Source organism: Chiloscyllium punctatum, chromosome 20 (genome assembly GCF_047496795.1).
Source record: "Chiloscyllium punctatum isolate Juve2018m chromosome 20, sChiPun1.3, whole genome shotgun sequence".
Classification (NCBI taxonomy): Eukaryota; Metazoa; Chordata; class Chondrichthyes; order Orectolobiformes; family Hemiscylliidae; genus Chiloscyllium; species Chiloscyllium punctatum.
In genome coordinates, this window is record NC_092758.1 from 75126 (window position 1) to 99567 (window position 24442).

The following is a 24442-nucleotide window of genomic DNA, read 5'->3' on the forward strand; positions in this document are numbered from 1 at the left end:
GACTGTCTTATGTTGAAAGATTGGAGCGACTCGGCTTGCATACCCTTGAGTTTAGAAGACTGAGAGGGGATATGATTGAGACGTATAAGATTATTAAAGGATTGGACACTCTGGAGGCAGGAAACATGTTTCAGCTGATGGGTGAGTGCCGAACAAGAGGATACAGCTTAAAAATAAGAGGTAGGCCATTTAGGACAGAGATGAGGAGAAGCTTCTTCACCCAGAGAGTGGTGGGTGTGTGGAATGCTCTGCCCCAGAAGGCAGTGGAGGCCCAGTCTCTGGATTCGTTTAAGAAAGAGTTGAACAGAGCTCTCAAGGATAGTGGAATCAAGGATTATGGAGATAAGGCAGGAACAGGATACTGATTGAGGATGATCATAATGAATGGTAGTGCTGGCTCGAAGGGCAGAATGGCCTACTCCTGCACCTATTGTCTATTGTCTAATGTAACCCACTACTGTTTAAAACAGCAGTGAGGGAAAAGATGGGATAGTACAGACCGATTAATTTACCTTTACCATTGGTCAGATCCTGGAATCTATTGTGAAGGGTGAGATTTCTGAATACTTGGAAGGCTGTTGAAGAAACTGCAGAGGCATGGAATTGAGGGTGATTTAGCAGTTTGGATGAGAAACTGGCTTTCTGAAAAAAGGCAGTGAGTGATGGTTGATGGGAAATATTCAGTCTGGTGTTCAGTTACTAGTGGTGTGCCACAAGGATCTGTTTTGGGACCACTGCTGTTTGTCATTTTTATAAATGACTTAGACGGAGGCATAGGTGGATGGATTAGTAAATTTGCAGATGACACTAAAGTCAGTGGAGTAATGGAGAGTTTGAAATAATTTAAAGTTTGGGAGAAGATTTGTAGCTTGGGTGCTCGTTGTTGTGGTTCTGTTCGCTGAGCTGGGAATTTGTCCTGCAGACATTTCATCCCCTGTCTAGGTGACATCCTCAGTGCTTGGGAGCCTCCTCTGAAGCTCTTCTGTGATGTTTCCTCCGGCATTTATAGTGGTTTGTCTCTGCCGCTTCCGGTTGTCAGTTCCAGCCGTCTGCTGCAGTGCCGGTATATTGGGTCCAGGTCGATGTGTTTGTTGATTGAATCTGTGGATGAGTGCCATGCTTCTAGGAATTCCCTGGCTGTTCTCTGTTTGGCTTGTCCTATAAGAGTAGTATTGTCCCAGTTGAACTCATGTTGCTTGTCATCTGAGTGTGTGGCTACTAAGGATAGCTGGTCATGTCGTTTTGTGGCTAGTTGGTGTTTATGGATGCGGACCATTAGCTGTCTTCCTGTTTGTCCTATGTAGTGCTTTGTGCAGTCCTTGCATGGGATTTTGTACACGATATTGGTTTTGCTCCTGCTGGGTATCGGGTCCTTCGTCCTGGTGAGTTGTTGTCTGAGAGTGGCTGTTGGTTTGTGTGCTGTTATGTGTCCTAGTGGTCGCAGTAGTCTGGCTGTCAGTTCAGAAATGTTTTTGATGTATGGTAGTGTGGCTAGTCCTTTGGGTTGTGGCATGTCCTCGTTCCGTTGTCTTTCCCTGAGGCATCTGTTGATGAAATTGCAGGGGTATCCGTTTTTGGCGAATACATTGTATAGGTGTTCCTCTTCCTCTTTTTGCAGTTCTGGTGTACTGCAGTGTGTTGTGGCCCTTTTGAACAGTGTCTTGATGCAACTTCTTTTGTGTGTGTTGGGGTGGTTGCTTTCGTAGTTTAGGACTTCGTCTGTGTGTGTGGCTTTCCTATATACCTTTGTGGTGAATTCTCCATTAGGTGTTCTCTGTACCATCACGTCTAGGAATGGGAGTTGGTTGTCCTTTTCTTCCTCTCTCGTGAATTGGATTCCTGTGAGTGTGGCATTGATGATCCGGTGTGTGTTCTCTATTTCTGTTTTTGAAATGATTACAAAGGTATCATCTACAGATCTGACCCAGAGTTTGGGTTGAATTTGCGGTAAGACTGTTTGTTCTAACCTTTGCATTACCCCTTCTGCTATGAGTCCAGAGATGGGTGAGCCCATGGGTGTGCCGTTGATTTGTTCATATATTTGGTTGTTGAATGTAAAGTGTGTTGTGAGGCACAGGTCCAGTAGTTTGAGTATGCAGTCTTTATTGATAGGTTCCCCATCTTGTTGTCTGTTCTGTATATCCAGCAGGTTGGCTATTGTTTCTCTGGCTAGGGTTTTGTTGATAGAGGTGAACAGTGCCATTACATCGAATGAGACCCTGGTTTCTTCCTTGTCTGTATGTATATTTCTGACGATGTCCAAGAATTCCTGTTTTGATTGTATAGAGTGTCTCGATCCGCTGATCAGGTGTTACAGTTTCTGCTGTAGTTCTTTAGCCAGTTTGTGTGATGGTGTCCCTGGTAGTGATACTATGGGTCTGAGTGGGATGTCTGGTTTGTGCACTTTAGGTAGTCCATAGAATCTGGGGGTGTTGTTGCTTTCAGGTTTCATTCTCTGTAGGTCAAACCTGGTTATCCGTCCATTTTTTTGTGGGTTCCTCAGTGTGTTGTTTATCCTATTGGTGAGCTGTGGGGTGGGGTCAAACTCCCTCTTTTGGTAGGTGTTGGTATCTGCAAGTAGTTGTTGTACTTTTTGGATGTACTCTGCTTTGTCCAGGATGACCGTCATTCTGCCTTTGTCTGCTGGTAGTATGATTATGTTCTTATCATTTCTTAGTGCTTTTAGTGCTTCCCTCTCCTTGGTGTTGAGGTTATGTGTTTGTCTTTTCCTTGTTATCAGGAGTACAATACTTTGTCTCATTGTTTGTTGTGTCTCTTCTGTCAGTCCATTGTTCCTGAGTGTGCATTCTAGTGCTGCTAGGAAGTCTGCTGTCTTGGCATCCCTGTGGTTGTAGTTGAGTCCCTCGGCCAGTATTGTTCTTTCCGTGTCGGTGAGCTGTCTGTGGAAGAGGTTTCTAATCCAGGTATGTGTTGTGGGGTCCTCTCTGTTGTGTGTTAGTTTGGCCATTTTTTCTTTTAGTGCCATTTTTTTGCGGTGTGTGGTCCTATTCTGTACTATGGTGATGGCCTGTTCTATGGTCTGGGTCCATTCCTGATTGGTGGTTTTTGAAATTAACGATTTTTGGCGCGCAATTTCTTGTCTGTATTTGTGTAGTCTGTTGTGTGCGTCTGTAATCATTTCCTGGATCATCCTGAATCCGTTCTGTCTGGCTGTGTCTCTTGGTTGTGAGTTGCTAACTGGTGGTCTGTATCTGACACATGGTGGAAGGATTCGATTCTTTCGGCATTTGTGCAGGAACCGGAGTTGTTTGTATGTGGTGCTTAGGCGGTTGGCACAGGATTCCCATTTCCTGGCTTGTCTTAGCATCTCTCGCCCGTAGGTGTTCAAAGTTTGGGAGAAGATTTGTAGCTCGGGTGCTCGTTGTTGTGGTTCTGTTCGCCGCAAATTCATACCAAACTTGGGGTCAGATATGTAGATGACACTTTTGTAATCATTAAAAACACAGAAATAGAGAACACACACCGGATCATCAATGCCACACTCACAGGAATCCGATTCACTAGAGAGGGTGAAAAGGACAACCAACTCCCATTCCTAGAGGTGATGGTACAGAGAACACCGAACGGAGAATTCACCACAAAGGTTTACAGGAAAGCCACACACACAGACGAAGTCCTAAACTACGAAAGCAACCACCCCAACACACACAAAAGAAGTTGCATCAAGGCACTGTTCAAAAGGGCCACAATACACTGCAGTACACCAGAACTGCAAAAAGAGGAAGAGGAACACCTATACAATGTATTCGCCAAAAACGGATACCCGCGCAATTTCATCAACAGATGCCTCAGGGAAAGACAACGGAACGAGGACATGCCACAACCCAAAGGACTAGCCACACTACCATACATCAAAAACATTTCTGAACTGACAGCCAGACTACTGCGACCACTAGGACACATAACAGCACACAAACCAACAGCCACTCTCAGACAACAACTCACCAGGACGAAGGACCCGATACCCAGCATGAGCAAATGTCGTGTACAAAATCCCATGCAAGGACTGCACAAAGCACTACATAGGACAAGCAGGAAGACAGCTAACACTCCGCATCCATGAACATCAACTAGCCACGAAACGACATGACCAGCTATCCTTAGTAGCCACACACTCAGATGACAAGCAACATGAGTTCGACTGGGACAACACTACTATTATAGAACAAGCCAAACAGAGAACAGCCAGGGAATTCCTAGAAGCATGGCACTCATCCACAGATTCAATCAACAGGCACATCGACCTGGACCCAATATACCGACCACTGCAGCGGACAGCTGGAACTGACAACCAGAAGTGGCAGATTCAAACCACTACAAATGCCAGAGGAAAGATCACAGAAGTGCTTCACAGGAGGCTCCCAAGCACTGAGGATGTCACCTAGACAGTGGACGAAACGTCTGCAGCACAAATTCCCAGCTCGGCGAACAGAACTACAACAGTTTGAAAGAATGTTACAGGTTGCAGGGGGACTTGGATAAACTGCAGAATTGGGCTGAGAGGTGGCAAATGGAGTTCAATAGATAGTGCTATTAAGAAGGCATGTGGTGTGTTAGGTTTCATTTGTAGAGGGATTGAGTTCCGGAGCCACAATATCATGCTGCAACAATACAAAACGCTAGTGCGGCCACTCTTGGAATATTGTGTACAGTTCTGGTAACCATATTTCGGGAAAGATGTGGAAGCATTGGAAAAGGTGCAGGGGAGATTTACCAGGATGTTGCCTGGTCTGGAGGGAAGGTCTTATGAGGAAAGGCTGAGAGACTTGGGTCTGTTCTCATTGGAAAGAAGAAGGCTAAGGGGGGATTTGATCGAGACGTACAAGATGATCAGAGGATTAGATAGGGTAGACAGTGAAAGTCTTTTTCCTAGGATGATGACATCAGCTTGTATGAGGGGGCATAACTACAAATTAAGGGGTGATAGATTTAAGACAGATGTCAGAGGCATGTTGTTTATTCAGAGAGTGGTAAGGGGGTGGAATGCTCTACCTGCCAATGTAGTCAACTCAGCCACATTAAAGAGATTTAAACAATCCTTCAATAGCACATGGATGATGATGGGATAGTGTAGGGGGACGAGCTGAGAACAGTTCACAGGTTAGCACAACATCGAGGGCCAAAGGACCTGTTCTGCTCTGTTTGTTCGAAGTTCTATGCATGGGAAAGTAGGGCAAAGTCAGCAAGTGAGCCTTACTTCGGTTGTGAGTAAAGTGTTGGGAAAGGTTATAAGAGATAGAATTTATAATCATCTAAAATGGTCTAAGTTGATTAGGGGTAGTAAACATGGTTTTGCGAAGGGTATGTCATGCCTCACAAACCTAACTGAGTTCTTTGTGAAGGTGATCAAATAGGTGGATGAGGGTAAAGTGGTTGATGTGATGTAAATGGATTTCAGTAAGGCATTTGATAAGGTTCCCCATGGTAGGCTATTGCACAAAATACGGAGGCATGAGATTGAGGGTGATTTAGCAGTTTGGATCAGAACTTGGCTAGCTGAAAGAAGACAGAGGGTGGTGATGATGGAAAATGTTCATCCTGGAGTTCAGTTACTAGTGGTGTCCCACAAGAATCTGTTTTGGGGCTACTGCTGTTTGTCATTTTTATAAATGACCTGGATAAGGGTGCAGAAGGATGAGTTAGTAAATTTGCGGATGATGCTCAGGTCGGTGGAGTTGTGGATAGTGCTGAAGGATGTTGCAGGTTACAGAGGGACATAGATAAGCTGCAGACCAGGGCTGAGAGGTGGCAAATGGAGTTTAATGTGGAAAAGTGCTGAGGTGATTCATTTTGAAAGGAGCAACAGGAATGCAGAGTACTGGGCTAATGGTAAGATTCTCGGCAGTGTAGATGAGCAGATAGATGTTGGTGTTTGTGTACCTAGATCCCTGAAAGTTGCCACCCAGGTTTATAGGGTTGTTAAGAAGGTATATGGTGTGTTAGCTTTTATTGGTAGTGCGATTGAGTTTCGGAGCGATGAGGTCATGTTGCAGCTGGTGGGCGGCACGGTGGCACAGTGGTTAGCACTGCTGCCTCACAGCGCCAGAGACCCGGGTTCAATTCCCGACACAGGCGACTGACTGTGTGGAGTTTGCACATTCTCCCCGTGTCTGCGTGGGTTTCCTCCGGGTGCTCCGGTTTCTTCCCACAGTCCAAAGATGTGCACGTCAGGTGAATTGGCCATACTAAATTGCCCGTAGTGTTAGGTAAAGGGGTAAATGTACGGGAATGGGTGGGTTACGCTTCGGCGGGTTGGTGTGGACTTGTTGGGCCGAAGGGCCTGTTTCCACACTGTAAGTAATCTAATCTAATCTAAAACTCTGGTGCAATGCACTTGCAGTATTGCATACAGATCTGGTCATCGAGGAAGGATGTGGAAACTTTGGAAATGGTTCAGAGACAATTTACTCAGATGTTGTCCAGTATGAAGGGAAAGACTGAGGCTGATATATTTTTGTTAGAGAGAATAAGGTTGAGAGGTGACTTAATTAAGACATTTAAGATAATCAGAAGGTTAAATGGGGTGGATAGTGAGAGCCTTTTTTCTTGGATGGTAATGGCTAGCACCAGGGGACATAGCTTTAAGTTGAGGGGTGATAGATATAGGACAGATGTCAGAGGTAGGTTCTTTACTCAGAGAGTAGTAGGAGTGTGGAATGCCCTGCCTGCAACTGTAGTGGACTCGGCAACTTTAAGGATCATTAGATCAACGTATGGATGCGGTCTCCTCTACATTAGGGGGACTGGACGCTTCCTAGCAGAGCACTTTAGGGAACATCTCCATGACACCCACACCAATCAACCAAACCGCCCCGTGGCCCAACATTTCAACTCCCCCTCCCACTCTGCCGAGGATATGCAGGTCCTTGGCCTCCTCCACCACCGCTCCCTCACCACCTGACGCCTGGAGGAAGAATGCCTCATCTTCCGCCTCGGATCACTTCAACCTAATGGCATCAATGTGGATTTCACTAGTTTCCTCATTTCCCCTTCCCCCACCTCACCCCAACTCCAGCCTTCCAGCTCAACACCACCCTCATGACCTGTCCTACCTGCCTATCTTCCTTTCCACCGATCCACTCCACCCTCCTCTCTGACCTATCACCTTCATCCCCACCCCCATTCACCCATTGTACTCTTTGCTACCTTCCCCCACCCTTCTCTCTGACCTATCACCTCCATCCCCACCCCCACCCCCACCGCCCTCTCATTTATCTCTCTACTGCAGGCACCCTGCCTCTATTCCTGATGGAGGGCTTTTGCCCAAAACGTGATTTTCTTGCTCCTCAGATGCTGCCTGACCTGCTGTGCTTTTCCAGCACCACTCTAATCTAGACTCTGGTTTCCAGCATCTGCAGTCCTTGTTTTTACCTATACGGATGAAAATAGAATAGTGTGGGAGGGATAGGCTTCAGATTGGTTTCACAGGTCGGTGCAACAACGAGGGCCAAATGGCCTGTACTGCGCTTTAATGTTCTATGTTCCATGGTTTCATCAAGGAATGGCCATGCCTGACAAAGCTGTTAGAATTCTTTGAGGATGTAATGAACAGGTCAGACCAATGAGAGACAATGGATGTTATCTCCCCACTTCTAAATGGTCTTTGACAAGATGCTGCACAAGAGGCTGCTGCTTCAGATAAGGGCCCATGGTGTTAGAGACAAGGTACTAGCATGAATAGAAGATTGGCAGAAAGCAGAGAGTAGGGATGAAAGGGTCCATCTCAGGTTGGTAGCCAGTGACCAAGGTGTTCCACAAGGATTGGTGTTGGGACTACAACTTTTCATTTTATACATTAATGATCTAGATGAAGGAAGTGAGGGTATTCTGGCTAAATTTGCAGATGACACAAAGAGGGTGGGGGGACAGGTAGCATTGAGGGACAGGGAGACTGCAGAAGGATTTAGGCAGGTTAGAAGAGTGGGAAAATAAGTGGCAGATGGAATACAATGCAGGAAAGTGCGAGGTCATACACTTTGGAAGGAAGAATTGAAACAGGGAATATTTTCTAAATGGGGAGAAAATTCAGAAATCTGAAGTGCAAAAGGAACTTAGGAGTACTGGTCCAGGATTCTGTTCAGGTAAACCTGCAGTTTGAGTTGGTAGTAAGGAAGGCAAAGACAATGCTGGCATTTATTTTGAGAGAATATAGAATATAAAAGCAGGGATGTACTTCAGAGGCTTTATAAGGCTCTGGCCAGACTACATTTGGAGTATTGTGAGAAATTTGGACCCCATACCTCAGGAAGGGTAAACTGTCCCTGGAGTGGGCCCAGAGGAGGTTCATGAGAATCATCCCAGGAATGAAAGGCTTCACATATGGGGAATGTTTGAGGACTCAGGATCTATACTCAATGGAATTTAGAAGGATAATGGGTGATCTAATTGAGATTTACAAAATACTGAATGGCCTGGATAGAGTGGATGCTGGGGAGATGTCTCCATTAACAGGAGAGACTAGAACACAAGGGCACAGCATTTAAGTAAAGGGAAGACCCTTTAGAACAGAGATGAGGAGAAACTTCTTCTGCCAGAGAGTGGTGAATCTATGTAATTCATTGCCACAGAAGGCTGTTGAGGCCAGGTCATTGAGTATATTTAAGATGGAGATAGATAGGTTCTTGATTGTCAAGGGGATCAAAAGGTTACAGGGAGAAAGTGGAAGGAGTGGTGGGGTGGCATGGTGGTTAGCACAGCTGCTTCACAGTGCCAGGGACCCAGGTTCAATTCCTGCCTTGGGCAACTGTCTGTGTGGAGTTTGCACATTCTCCCTGTGTCTGTGTGGGTTTCCTCCAGGTGTTCTAATTTCTTCCCACAATCCAGAAGATGTGCTGGTCAGGTGAATTGGCCATGCTAAGTTGCCCCTAGTGTTAGGTGCATTAGCCAGTGGTAAATGTAGGGAAATAAGTCTGGGTGGGTCACTCTTCAGACTGTCGGTGTGAACTTGTTGGGCTGAAGGGCATGTTTCCACACTGTAGGGAATTTAATAGGGTTGAGAAACTTATCAGCTATGACCTAGTGGTGGAGCAGATTTGATGGGCTGAATGGCCTAGTTTTTGCTCCTATATCTAATAGTCTAAACCTCTTTTGCGCCCTATTGAAAGCCTCCACATTTTTCCTACAGTGTGATGACCAGAGTGGCCTAACTAAAGTCTTACACAACTGTAACATGACACATCTACATTTATACTCAATGCCCTGGACCGATGAAGACAAACATGCCGTATGCCTTGTTTACTATTTAAACCACTTGAGTTTCCACTTTCAGGGAGCTTTGTACTTGCACTCTAACATTCCTCCGCATATCAGTGCTCCTTAGGGTCCTGCCATCTGCTATATATTTTTCTCTTGAGTTTGGCCATTCTGCAAAAGTTTCAGCATTTCTTACATAATGAACTGAGGTCATACACCAAATCTTCCAAAGTTTGAGTTACCTAAGAGTTCTGGTTCTTTAGGAATTTATTGGAATGCCTTGTATGCTTTAGCATTTGACTCTGGACACCTTGTGACACCAGTGACTAGATTAGAGTGGTACTGGAAAAGCACAGCAGGTCAGGCAGCATCCGAGGAGCAGGAAAGTCGACGATTCGGGCAAAAGTCCTTCATCAGGAATGAGATAGGGAGCCTCTGGGGTGGAGAGATAAATGGGAGGGGGAGTGGGGCTGGGGAGAAGGTAGCCAAGAGTACAATAGGTGGATGGAGGTGGGGATGAAGGTGATAGGTCGGAGAAGAGGGTGGAGCGAATAGGTGGGAAGGAAGATTGGCATGTAAGACAGGTCATGAGGATGGTGCTGAGCTGGCAGGTTGGAACTGGGCTAAGGTGGGGGCAGGAAAATGAGGAAACTGGTGAAGTCCACATTGATGCCCTGAGGTTGAAGTGTTTCGAGGCAGAAGACGAGGCGTTCTTCCTCTAGGCATTGGGTGGTGCGAGAGTGGTGGTGCAGGAGGCCCAGAACCTGCACATCCTCGGCAGAGTGGGAGGGAGAGTTGAAATGTTGGGCCACAGGGCAGTGGGGTTGATTGGTGCAGGTGTCCCGGAGATGTTCCCTGAAGTGGTCTGTGAGAAGGCATCCAGTCTCCCCAATGTAAAGGAGACTGAATTGGGAGCAACGGATACAATAAGTGATATTGGTAGATGTGCAGGTGAAACATTGATGGATGTGGAAAGCTCCTTTAGGGCCTTGGATGGAGGTGAGGGGGGAGATGTGGGCGCAGGTTTTGCAATTCCTGCGGTGGAAGGGCAAGGTGCCAGGAGGGGAGGGTAGGTTGTTGGGGAGCGTGGACCTGACCAGGTAGTCGTAGAGGAACCCACCTCCCTCTTCACCTCCATCCAAGATCCTAAAGGAGCCTTCCACATCCATCAATGTTTCACCTGCATATCCACCAATGTCACTTATTGTATCCATTGCTCCAAATCCAGTCTCCTTTACATTGGGGAGACTGGATGCTTTCTCGCAGAGCGCCTTCAGGGAACATCTCCAGGACACCCACACCAATCAACCCCACTGCCCTGTGGCCCAACATTTCAACTCTCCTTCCCACTCTGCTGAGGATATGCAGGTCCTGGGCCTCCTTCACCGCTGCTCCCTCACCACCCAATGCCTGGAGGAAGAACGCCTCAGCTTCCACCTCGGAACACTTCAACCTCAGGGCATCAATGTGAACTTCACCAGTTTCCTCATTTCCCCTCCCCCCCACCTTAACCCAGTTCCTACCTTCCAGCTCAGCACTATCCTCATGACCTGTCCTACCGCCCTTCCCACCTATCCGCTCCAACCTCCTCTCTGACGTATCACCTTTATCTCCACCTCCATCGACCTATTGTACTCTTGGCTACCTTCTCCCAGTCCCACCCCCTTCCCATTTATCTGTCCACCCCAGAGGCTCCATGCCTCGTTCCTGATGAAGGACTTCTGTCCAAAACACTGATTTTCCTACTCCTCGGATGTTGCCTGACCTGCTGCACTTTTCCAGCACCATTCTAACCTTGACTTTGATCACCAGCATCTGCAGTCCTCACTTTTACCTTGTGACACTATGTTATCCGATGCAGCATTAATCGTATCAATGATATGGTTGAAATGCAGTTACTTACATCAAACACTGACACATAGTTATCAATCAAGTCTTCAACCACTCGGACTTCCTGCTCCCCTTTCCCATCTGTCTGAAATAAACTGGGTGCGAAAAGTAATGACAGGTTCTTGGTGCACATCTGGTTCAGGTCAGCACATTTTTGGACTCTGTTCATATGGAAAAAGGGAGGAAATTGCAACTTTACATGTGTATAGTGAGATAACTATACCTTCCTACACTCATTCTATTTGCTGCGTTTTGCATCAAGCAAAGAAAACTCAACAGAAATACTGACACAAATTCTATTACTGTGGAGCTCAATATCTGATTCTGTCACAAATAGTTGCCACAGCATTATCTGAGCTTTGCTGGAAAATCTCAGCAGGTCTGGCAGCATCTGTAAGGAGAGAAAAAAGCTGATGTTTCAAGGATGGTATTAATAATAACATTAATAACATTATCAAATTTGCTGATGATACTAAGCTGGGTGGCAGGGTGAAATGTGAGGAGGATGTTAAGAGATTACAGGGTGACCTGGACAGGTTAGGTGAGTGGTCAGATGCATGGCAGATGCAGTTTAATATGGATAAATATATGGTTATCCACTTTGGTGGCAAGAACAGGAAGGCAGATTACTACCTAAATGGAATCAATTTAGGTAAAGGGGCAGTACAAAGAGATCTGGGTGTTCTCGTACACCAGTCAATGAAGGTCAGCATGCAGGTACAGCAGGTAGTGAAGAAGGCTATTAGCATGCTGGCCTTCATAACAAGAGGGATTGAGTATAGAAGCAAAGAGGTTCTTCTGCAGCTGTACAGGGCCCTGGTGAGACCACACCTGGAGTATTGTGTGCAGTTCTGGTCTCCAAATTTGAGGAAAGACATTCTGGCTATTGAGGGAGTGCAGCATAGGTTCACGAGGTCAATTCCTGGAATGGAGGAACTATCTTATGTTGAAAGACTGGGGCGACTGGGCTTGTATACCCTTGAGCTTAGAAGACTGAGAGGGGATCTGATTGAGACGTATAAGATTATTAAAGGATTGGACACTCTGGAGGCAGGAAACATGTTTCTGCTGATGGGTGAGTGCCAAACCAGAGGATACAGCTTAAAAATACGGGGTAGACCATTTAGGTCGAGATGAGGAGAAGCTTCTTCACTCAGAGAGGTGGCTGTGTGGAATGCTCTGCCCCAGAGGGCAGTGGAGGCCCAGTCTCTGGATTCATTTAAGAAAGAGTTGGATAGAGCTCTCAAGGATAGTGGTATCAAGGGTTATGGAGATAAGGCAGGAACAGGATACTGATTAAGGATGATCAGCCATGATCATATTGAATGGTAGTGCAGGCTTGAAGGGCAGAATGGCCTACTCCTGCACCTATTGTCTATTGGATTTTTGAGTGCGAGCAGCAGCTAAGGTAAGACAGTTTGTTTTAAAATTACTTACCGGTAGCGGGCAGCGGTGTTTTTTTTCTCCTCACAGAAAGAGCGGGAGCAGCAGGGGAAAGTGACGAAGACCAGAGGGGCAGCCGGGAAGGAAAGCAGTGAGTATAAATACTCACCCTTCGACGCCAACGGTCATTTTGAGTGCGAGCAGCAGCTAAGGTAAGACAGTTTGTTTTAAAATTACTTACTGGTAGCGGGCAGCGGTGTTTTTTTCCTCTTCACAGAAAGAGCGGGAGCAGCAGGGGGAAGTGACGAAGACCAGAGGGGCAGCCGAGACCCGAAAGCAGATATAGCGTAAGCTTACCTGGGTAGGTTTTTTCCCTATAAAAGCATGCAGGAGAAGAACCCGAGGCACTACAGAAGTAGTGCCTCCCACCCGCCCTCCTCCTCTAACCTCATAATAAGACCCGTTGTGGGAAATAGGTAAGTGCTGCATTTTGCTTGTTCTATTCTTTAGACCCAGTTTTTTTAAAAAAAGGTTACTTTTAGAGGGTTGGCAGTGAAGGCAGTGCAATGTTCCTCTTGCAACATGTTTGAGGTGAGGGATGCCATGGACGTCCCTGCTGATTACACTTGCAGGAAGTGCACCCATCTCCAGCTCCTCCAAGACCGTGTTAGGGAACTGGAGCTGGAGTTGGATGAACTTAGGATCATTCGGGAGGCAGAGGGGGTCATAGATTGGCGCTTTAGGGAAGTAGTAACTCCAAAGATGGCAGACAGATGGGTGACAGTGAGGGGGACTGGGAGGAAGCAGCCAGTGCAGGGACCCCCTGCGGCCGTTCCCCTCAAGAACAAGTATACCGTTTTGGACACTCGTGGGGGGGATGACTTACCAGGGGTAAGTAATGGGGCTCAGGCCTCTGGCATGGAGCCTGTCCTCATTGCTCAGAAGGGAAGGGTGGAGAAGAGCAGAGCAATAGTAATTGAGGACTCAATAGTTCGGGGCACAGATAGGCGGTTTTGTGGGAGCGAGAGAGACTCACGTTTGGATTGTTGCCTCCCAGGTGCAAGGGTACGTGATGTCTCTGATCGTGTTTTCCGGGTCCTTAAGGGGGAGGGGGAGCAGAACGAAGTCGTGGTCCACATTGGCACCAACGACATAGGTAGGAAGAGGGATGAGGATGTTAGACAGGCTTTCAGGGAGCTAGGTTGGAAGCTCAGGGTTAGAACGAACAGAGTTGTTGTCTCTGGTTTGTTACCCGTGCCACGTGATAGAGAGTCGAGGAATAGGGAGAGAGAACAGTTAAATGCGTGGCCACAGGGATGGTACAGGAGGGAGGGATTCCGGTATTTGGATAACTGGGGTTCTTTCTGGGGAAGGTGGGACCTCTATAAACAGGATGGTCTGCACCTGAACCTGAGGGGCACCAGTATCCTTGGGGGGAGGTTTGTTAGTGCTCTTGGGGGGGGAGAGGGGGGGTTTAAATTAACTCTGCAGGGCATGGGTACCTAGGCTGTAGCTTTAGGGTGCAGGACCTGGAGTGTAGGGAGGTTAGGAACATGGCATCAATCTCAAAGGAGGGTGCCTGTAAACAGGAAAGTGGCTTGAAGTGTGTGTACTTCAATGCAAGAAATATACGAAATAAGGTAGGTGAACTTGCAGCATGGGTTGGTACCTGGGACTCGATTTTGTGGCTATTACGGAGACATGGGTAGAGCAGGGACAGGATGGCTGTTGCAGGTTCCAGGGTTGAAATGTTTTAGTAGGGTCAGAAGTGGGGGTAAAAGAGGGGGAGGTGTGACATTGCTTGTCAAAGATAGTATTACAGCGGTGGAAAGGACGATGGATGAAGACTCGCCACCTGAGGTAGTTTGGGCTGAGGTTAGGAATAGGAAAGGTGAGGTCACCCTGTTAGGAGTCTTTTACAGGCTTCCTAATAGTCCTAGAAACGTAGAAGAAAGGATTGCAAGGATGATTCAGGAGAAGAGTGAAATTAATAGGGTGGTTGTTATGGGGGACTTTAACTTTCCTGATATTGATTGGGAAAGCTATAGCTCAAGTTCGTTAGATGGGTCGGTGTTTGTCCAATGCGTGCAGGAGGGTTTCCTGACACAATATGTAGATAGGCCAACAAGAGGTGAGGCCATACTGGATTTGGTTCTGGGTAACGAACCATGCCAGGTGTTAGAATTAGAGGTAGGTGAGCACTTTGGGGACAGTGACCACAATTTGGTGACTTTTACTTTAGTGATGAAGAACGATAAGTGTGCACTGCAGGGTATGAGTTATAGCTGGGGGCAGGGAAATTATGATGCGGTGAGGCATGACTTAGGATGCGTGGCTTGGAAAAGTAGGCTTCAAGGTAAGGGCGTAATTGATATGTGGAGCTTGTTCAAGGAGCAACTATTGAGTGTCCTTGATAAGTATGTACCTGTCAGGCAGGGAGGAAAGGGTCGTGTGAGGGAGCCATGGTTTAATAAGGAATTGGAATCCCTTGTTAAATGGAAGAAGGCGGCCTATGTAAAGATGAGGCGTGAAGGTTCAATTGGGACGATTGAGAGTTATAAGGTAGCCAGGAAGGACCTGAAGAGAGAGCTAAGAGCAGCAAGGAGGGGACATGAAAGGTCCTTAGGATTAGGGAAAATCCTAAGGCTTTCTATAGGTATGTCAGGAATAAAAGAATGACTAGGGTAGGAATAGGTCCAGTCAAGGATAGTAGTGGGAAGTTGCGTGTGGAGGCTGAAGAGATTGGGGAGACACTGAATGAATACTTTTCGTCAGTATTCACTCAGGAACAGGACATTGTTGCCGATGTGAATACTGAGTCACAATTAAGTAGAATGGATGGCTTTGAGGTATGTAGGGAAGAGGTGTTGGAAATTCTGGAAAGGGTGAAAATAGATAAGTCCCCTGGGCCTGATGGCATTTATCCTAGGATTCTCTGGGAAGCAAGGGAGGAGATTGCAGAGCCATTGGCCTTGATTTTTATGTCCTCGTTGTCTACAGGAATAGTGCCAGAAGACTGGAGGCTAGCAAATGTGGTTCCCTTGTTCAAGAAGGGGAGTAGGGATAACCCTAGTAACTATAGGCTGGTGAGTCTCACTTCTGTTGTGGGCAAAGTCTTAGAGAGAATTGTAAGGGATAGGATTTATGAACATCTGGATAGGAATAATGTGATCAAGGATAGTCAGCATGGTTTTGTGAAGGGCAGGTTGTGCCTCACAAACCTTATTGAATTCTTTGAGAAGGTGACTAAGGGGGTGGATGAGGGGAAAGCGGTAGATGTGGTGTATATGGATTTTAGTAAGGCGTTTGATAAGGTTCCCCATGGTAGGCTACTGCAAAAAATACGGAGGTATGACATTGAGGGTGAGTTGGAGGTTTGGATTAGGAATTGGCTGGCTGGAAGAAGACAGAGGGTAGTAGTTGATGGTAAAGGTTCATCTTGGAGTGCCGTTACTAGTGGCGTTCCGCAAGGATCTGTTTTGGGGCCATTGCTGTTTATAATTTTTATAAATGACCTGGAGGAGGGGTTAGAAGGTTAGGTGAGCAAGTTTGCGGATGATACAAAAGTCGGAGGAGTTGTTGACAGTGAGGAAGGATGTGGCAGGTTACAGCGGGATATAGATAAGCTGCAGAGCTGGGCAGAAAGGTAGCAAATGGAGTTCATTGTAGCTAAGTGTGAGGTGATTCACTTTGGTAAGAGTAACAAAAAGATGGAGTACTGGGCTAATGGTCAGATACTTCGTAGTGTGGATAAGCAGCAGGATCTTGGTGTCCATGTACACAGATCTTTGAAAGTTGCCACCCAGGTAAATAGTGCGTTGAAGAAGGCATATGGCGTACTGGTTTTTTTTGGTAGAGGAATTGAGTTCCGGAGTCCTGAGGTCATGTTGCAGTTGTATACGACTCTGGTGCGGCCGCATCTGGAATATTGTGTGCAGTTTTGGTCGCCATACTATAGGAAGGATGTGGAGGCACTGGAACGGGTGCAGAGGAGGTTTACCAGGATGTTGCCTGGTATGGTAGGAAGATCGTATGAGGAAAGGCTGAGGCACTTGGGGTTGTTTTCATTGGAGAAAATAAGGTTTAGGGGTGACTTGATAGAGGTGTACAAGATGATTAGGGGTTTAGACCGTGAGAACCTTTTTCCACAAATGGAGTCAGCTATTACGAGGGGGCATAGCTTTAAATTAAGGGGTGGTAGGTATAGGACAGATGTTAGGGGTAGGTTCTTTACTCAGCGAGTCGTGAGTTCATGGAATGCCCTGCCAGTAGCAGTGGTGGACTCTCCCTCTTTATGGGCATTTAAGCGGGCATTGGATAGGCATATGGAGGATAGTGGGCTAGTGTAGGTTAGGTGGGCTTTGATCGGCGCAACATCGAGGGCCAAAGGGCCTGTACTGCGCTGTATTCTTCAATGTTCTATGTTCTATGTTCTATGTCTATTGAGTCTAACTGACCCTTTGTCAAAGCCTTGACAAAGGGTCAGTTAGACTCGAAACGTCAGCTCTTTTCTCTCCTTACAGATGCTGCCAGACCTGCTGAGATTTTCCAGCATTTTCTCTTTTGGTTCAGATTCCAGCATCCGCAGTAATGTGCTGTTATCTGAGCTTTCTTGTGCTCCATTGTTGATAAATTTGAATTTTAAAAAATTGTAGCATTAAAATTGATGTGACCATGGGATCAACCAGTAGCAAAGGCATCTTATTCTGTCATGTCTATTACCAAGGAACATTTATGTGTTAACTTTAGTCCCATCAGTCCTGGCTCCGAAATCTTTGCTGTTCAATGGTACAACCACAATCCAATCTTAATCTAAATTAATACACACTGGCTCACCTGTGGAGAACAAATGTGTTGATGTCACAAGCTGATGATAGGACTGAATCCAAAGTGTTTTTCTTTTGTTCAATATATCTACGAATGTACAAATTGGGAGCAGAGTAGGCCACTCAGACCTTTGAGCCTGTTTTGCCATTCAATATGATCGTGGCTGATCAGTCACATTTTCATTTTTGACTTTTCTTTTGCAGAAGTGAGAGTAGAGAGAGTAAGGTCCAGGGGATTGCCGAGAAGGTAAATTAATCCTTTAAAAACTTATCTTGTGAATAGGCGGAGCGCACATTGAGCAGGAGTGGACATGGGACGGCTGAGTGAGTGAGGTAGTACATTTGGGCAATTGCTTGACCCGAAATACTATTTAGGGCAGTGTCTCCCACCCATCCTCGTGCTCTAATAAAAAAAAGGCTCTGTGCGTGGATTTGGTAAGGTTACTAGTTTCTTTTTCAATAGTCTCTTTGAGAATTCAGTGGGAACAGATGTAAGGGCAATTGCATGCTTTGCCGAGGGCGGCATGGTGGCTCAGTGGTTAGCACTGCTGCCTCACAGTGTCAGGGACCTGGGTTCAATTGCTGTCTCAGGTGACAGTCTGTGTGGAGTTTGCACATTCTCCCTGTGTCTGCATGGGTTTTCTTCGGGTGCTCTGGTTTCCTCCAAGGTCAGGTGAATTGGCCAAGCTAAATTGTCCATAGTGTAGGTTTATTAGTCAGGGGTAAATGTAGGGAAATGAGTCTGGGTAGTTTACTCTTCGGAGGGTCAGTGTGGACTTGTTGGGACGAAGGGCCTGTTTCCACAGTGGAGGGAACTTATGTATAGAATATGGGAGGTACATGTCACTACTAGTGTCCCCACTGACTTCACCTGGGAAGTGCACCGAACTCCAACTCCAAAGGGTTACAGTCAGGGGATGGAAAGGGAACAGGCAGACAATGCAGGGATCCCCTGTGGCCATTCCTCTCAACAACAAGTACACCATTTTTGATACTGTTGGGGGGCGCGGTGGGGGGATGACTTACCAGGGGTAAGCCATGTGGTTACAGGTCTCTGGCACAGAGTCTGTCCATGTTGCTCAGAAGGGAAGGGGGGAGAGGAGTAAAGCATTACTTTTTGGGGACTCCATATATAGGGGGACAGATAGGAGATTCTGAGGGAACAAGACTGACTCACGGTTGGTGTGTGCCTCCCAGGTGCCAGGATCTGTGATGTCTCAGATCATGCTTTCGGGTCCTTAAGGATATATCCTGGGGAGATATTTGCTAATGCTCTTCAGGAGGGTTTAAACTAATTCAGCAGCAGGATGTGAACTTGAATTGTAACTCCAGAGTACAAGCGGTTAAGAGTAGTGAGGTCATGAATAAGGTTTCAAGGTCGCAGGAGAGTACCGGCAGGCAGGAAGGTAGTTTGAAGTGTGTCTACTTTAACACCAAGAGCAACCAGAATAAGGTGGGTGGGTTTGCAGCATGGGTTGATACCTGGGACTTCGATATTGTGGCCATTTCAGAGACATAGATAGAATAGGGACAGGATTGATTGTTGCAGGTTCCGGTATTTAAATGTTTCGTTAAGGACAGATAAGATGGCAAAAGGTGGGGTGTGTGGCATTGTTAGTCAAGGACAATATTATAGTGGCAGAAAGGATATATGATGAGGACTCATCTGCTGAGATAGTATGGGTTGAGGTTAGAAACAGGAAAGGAGAGGTCACCCTGTTGGGAGGTTTCTAAAGGTTTTCAAAAAGTTCCAGAGATGTAGAGGAAAGATTGCAAAGATGATTCAAGATAAGAGCGAAAGTAATAGGGTTGTTCTTATGGGGGTCTTTAACGTTCCAAATATTGATTGGAAACACTGTAGTGTGAGTACATTAGATGGGTCAGTTATTGTCCAATGTGATGGATGGTTTCCTGACAAAATATGCAGGCAGGTCAACAAGAGGCAAGGCCACATTGAATTTGGTACCAGGTAATGAACCAGGCCAAGTGTTAGATTTGGAGGTAGGTGAGCACTTTGGTGATAGTGACCACAGTTCAGTTATGTTTACTTTAGTGATGGAAAGGGATAGGTAAATACCGCAGGGCAAGAGTTATTGCTGGGGGAAAGGCAATTATGATGCGATTAGGCAAGATTTAGGGTGCAGAGGATAGGGCAAGAAACTGCAGGGGATGGGCACAATTGAAATGTGGACCTTGTTCAAGGAATAGCTACTGCGAGTCCTTGCTAAGTATGCACCTGTCAGGCAGGGAGGAAATTGTCGAGTGAGGGAACCATGGTTTACTAAAGAAGTTGAATCTCACGTCAAGAGGAAGAAGGAAGCTTATGTAAAGATGAGACGTGTAGACTCAGTTAGGATGCTTGAGAGTTACAAGTTAGCCAGGAAGGACCTAAAGAGAGAGCTAAGAAGAGCCAGGAAGCAACATAAAAAGTCTTTGGCAGGTAGGATCAAGGAAAACCCAAAAGCTTTCTATTGCTATGTTAGGAATAAAAGAATGATGAGGGCAAGATTATGGTCAGTCAAGGACAGTAGTGAGAAGTTGTGCATGGAGTCTGAAGAGATAGGAGAGGCACTAAATGAATATTTTCGTCAATAATCACTTAGGAAAAACACAATGTTGTTGAGGAGCAAACTGAGATACAGGCTATTAGACTAGATGGGATTGAGGTTCATAAGGAGGAGGTGTTAGCAATTCTGGAAAGTGTGAAAATAGTTAAGTTCCCTAGATGGATGGGATTTACCCCAGGATTCTCTGGGAAGCTAGAGAGAAGATTTCAGAGCTTTGACTTTGATCTTTATGACATCATTGTCTACAGAAATAGTGGCAGAAGACTGGAAGATAGCATATGTTGCCCTCTTGTTCAAGAAGGGGAGTAGAGACAACCCTGGCAATTATAGAGCAGTGAGCCTTACTTCAGACGTGGGTAAAGTGTTGGAAAGGATTATAAGAGATAGGACTTACAATCATCTAGAAAGGAATAATTTGATTAGAGATAGTCAACATGGTTTTGCGAAGGGTAGATCGTGCCTCACAAACCTTATAAGGTTCTTTGAGAAGATGACCAAACAGGTGGATGAGGGTAAAGCGGTTGGTGTGGTGTATATGGATTTCAGTAAAGCATTTGATAAGGTTCCCCATGGTAGGCCATTGCAGAAAATACAGAGGCAAAGGATTGAGGGTGATTTAGCGGTTTGGATCAGAAATTGGCTGGCTGAAAGAAGACAGAATGGTGGTTGATGGGAAATGTCCAGTTACTAGTGGTGTATTGCAAGGATCTGTTTTGGGGCCAGTGCTGTTTGTTATTTTTATAAAAGTCTTGGATGAGGGTATAGAAATCTGGGTTAGTAAATTTGCGGATGACACTAAAGTCAGTGGAGTTGGGGACAGTGTGGAAAGATGTTGCAGGTGACAGAGGGACATAGATAAGCTGCAGAGCTGAGCTGAGAGATGGCAAATGGAGTTTAATGGAGGCAAATAGAAAAGTGTGAGGTGATTCACTTGGAAGGAGTAACAGGAGTACAGAGTAATGGGATAATGGTAAGATTCTTGGTAGTATGCATGAGTGGAGAGATCTCAGTGTCCATGTGCCTAGATCCCTGAATGTTTCCACCTAAGTTGGTGGGGTTGTTAAAAAGACACTTGTGTGTTAACATTTATTGGCAGAGGTATTGGGTTTTGGAGCCATGAGGCTATGTTGCAGTTGTACAAAACTCTGGTGCGGTTGCACTTGGAGTATTGTGTACAGTTCTGGTCGCCGCATTGTAAGAAGGATATGGAAGCATTGGAAAGGGTGCAGAGGAGATTTGCCAGGATGTTGCCTGGTCTGGAGGTAAGGTCTTATGAGGAAAGGCTGAGGGTTTTGAGGCTGTTTTTACTTAAAAGAAGAAGGTTAAGAGGTGACTTAATAGAGATATATAAGATCATCAGAGGATTAGATGGGGTGGACAGTGAAAGCCTTTTTCCTCGGATGTCGATGGCTAGCATGAAGGGACACAGCTTTAAATTGAGGGGAAACAGATGTCAGAGGTAGTTTCTTTACTCAGATAGTAGTAGAGGCATGGAATACACTGCCTACAACAGTAGCAGACTTGCTAACTTTAAGGGCATTTAAATGGTCATTGGAAAAATATATGGATGATAATGGAATTGTGTAGGATTGATGGGCTTCAGATTGGTTTTACAGCTTGGCACAGCATCGAGGGCTGAAGGGCCTATACTGTGCTGTAATGTTCTATTTTCTATGAATTGCAATTAAGCATGATTCTTCTAAAGAAGCAAAGATAAAAAGTACAATTTGAAATCCATTTGATCAGGTCAAAGAGTATACTATCTCACTCACTATGACCAGCCTCACTGTAAATTCCCCTGTCACCATATTCTTCTAATTGGTTTCTCTTCCTTCACCTTTATAAATTCCCAAATTGTCTGCACCAGGGCAGGTCCAATCTTCACTTTCATTGCTCAAACACAATCTGCAGCATCGTTTGCTTATGTGTTAGTGACAGACAACTTTGCTCAACTATGTTAAAAGTGAACAAAAACAAAATATGATCTACCAAGTCAGGTTTCAGTCTGGAATCTGACTTGTCCAGGAAAAATCTCAGCTGGTCCTTAACATTGCGTACTAATTTTTTGAGATTCAGACACTAGAGCACAAAGATCATTCTGCATCTCAGAGCTATGCAATCTCTTACCACTTAGATAATATGATTCTTTTGTTAACTTAATACCAAAATAGACAATTTGATGTCTTCCTACATTTGACACCATCTGCCAAGTATTTTCCATTCATTTAACCTACCTCTATTGCTTTGTAGGCTTCATCTGTCCTCTTTACTTTCCTAATACTCCATCAGTCCCTTTAACCAAACCAATTATATCAGTTGTGACAATTTGAGGGTTGATGCATAAACCCTGTAATATGTCATGACCCCTGTAATATGTCTTATAACCACAAATTCATAGGTTTTTGCTGACTCACTCTTGCTCATTAGCCAGCCAATTTGCTATCCATGCTATTATGTTACTCCCACACCATGCACTGTTATTTTCCACAATTTTCCACCTTTGTTGGAAAATTTCCAGAAATACCTTCTAGAAATCTATGTATAGGACAGACTATTTCTGTTTGATAAAGCAGAAACATTTAGAGATCAGATGGACTTGTATATGAATCAAAACATGAACTAACTAAAATCTAACACTGTCTCATAAAGAAAGTATTTGAGTTTACAGTCATGTTCCAGGAATTTCAGAGTAATGGTAAGAATCTTATTTGAGGGAACCATTCTGAAAGCAAATATACAAAACTAATGTGACATCTCCAACATCTTTTGCAGTTTTAATATAGGTGAGAAGTGTTTCTTGAAAAGTTTTTTCCAAGATGCCAGACTCCTTCAAGTGGAACTGCTTCTTACCCCAACTTAATCAATGAAATGAGACTAACCTGTAAAGGTGACCAATCAGAGCAGCGAGAGTCATTCTGTTAACTCTTGGGAGTTCACGAATGATTTCTTTGTACTGTTTTAGTCGCTGGGGTTTGTGGGTAATCTCTGAAAGAAAGGATGGAAAATCAATTCACAGCAATGTGCCTTTCTTCTCGAGGTATGTGTATACTATTCATCTGAATAAGAAAACATTTTTTTTGGAAATGGGATGAGGGAAGTTCAGTTAATATGGTTTGTTAGTATAGCTTATGTGGATTTTAGCAAAGGTTTTGACAGGATCCCATATGGGAGACTGATTGAGAAGGTTACAGCATATGGAATTGAGGGAAATGTGATGAGATGGAACAGAAACTGGATTAGTAATAGGATACAAAAGGTAGTGATAGAAGGCTGTTTGAGAGACTGGAGGCCAGTGTCCATCAAGGATCAGAACTGTGACCTTAATTGTTTGTTATATACATAAATTATATCGATGAAAATGAGGTGGGGAATGTTAAGCAAATTTGCAGTCAACACAAGATTGGTAGGATGGTTAGTAGTGAAGCTGATGTTTGTAGGTTACAGGAAGATGTAGATGGGTTGGTCAGATGGTCAGACTAGTCACAGTTGGTATTTAACCCTGATTAGTTTGAGGTGATACACTTTGAAAGAAGAAACAAGATGAGGGAGTATTTAATGAATGGCAGGAGACTGGGTGGCTTAGACGATCAGAGGAATCTTGGGGTAATTATTTATAGATTCCTGAAGTCAGCAGAGCTGAACAGGATGCTTAAGAAGGCATATGGGTCACTTGCTTTTATCAGTCGTGGCAGAGAGTACAAAAGCAAGGAGGAAATGTTAGAATTGTACAGAACATTGGTCAGGCCACAACTGGCGTACTGTGTGCAGCTCTGGTCACCTAACTATGGAAAGGTGTGATCTCACAAGAGGGGATACAAAGGAGATTCACCAGGATGTTGCCTGGGTTGGAGAAATTGAGCTATATGGAGAGACCAAATAGGCTTGGATCGTTTTGTTTACAGCAGAGAAGACTGGGGCGGGGGGGGGGAGGGGGGGGGATGTGGGGATGCATTGGGTGATCTTTCCCTTGATTGAGGTGTCAATCATGAGACTGCATTGTTTTAGGTTAAGGGGCAGGAGATTCGGGAGAGTTTGGGAGAAAAGCTTTTTTCACTCAGAGAGTGGTGGACATCGGGAATATACTGCCCGGGAAGGGAGTGGAGGCTGGAAACCTTACAACCTTTAAAGACTATTTGGAATAGCAATCGAGATATAACATTCATGGATATGAAACAAGCGCAGGAAATTGGAATTAGCGCACTCTTATGGGACAGACTCAATGTTTGCCCACAGATCCTTGAAAGTGGCAGGATAAGTTAATAGGTGGTTAGGAAAGCGTACAGGCCACTTGCTTTTATCAGTTGTGGCATAGATTTTAAAATGAAGAGGGATTATATTGGTGCTGTACAGGACTTTGGCTAGGCCACAGCTGGAGTACCTAGCACAGTTCTAAGTCATCAGCCTGTAGAAACGATGTGCTTGCACTGGAGGGGTTGCAAGGGAGATTCACCAGGACATTGTCTAGGATGGGCCTTTTTAGCTATGAAGATTCTGTTTCCATGTGGTATGACTCTATGACTCTACAGAGAGGCTGGATCAGTTCAGGTTGTTTTCTTTCAAGCA

At 45.3% G+C, this 24442-nt stretch overlaps 1 protein-coding gene across 6 annotated transcripts in view; it reads right to left on the reverse strand.

Annotated features, from left to right (window-relative positions):
- Positions 1-24442, reverse strand: part of arap3 (ArfGAP with RhoGAP domain, ankyrin repeat and PH domain 3) — a 352080-nt gene that overhangs the window by 64972 nt on the left and 262666 nt on the right. For all 6 annotated transcript variants that reach the window (XM_072590235.1, XM_072590229.1, XM_072590232.1 and 3 more), the window contains 2 exons: positions 22759-22864; positions 11117-11264 (listed from right to left, as the gene is read on the reverse strand). In XM_072590235.1, coding sequence (XP_072446336.1) covers positions 11117-11264; positions 22759-22864 — 254 coding nt within the window. The remainder of the gene's footprint in view (positions 1-11116; positions 11265-22758; positions 22865-24442) is intronic.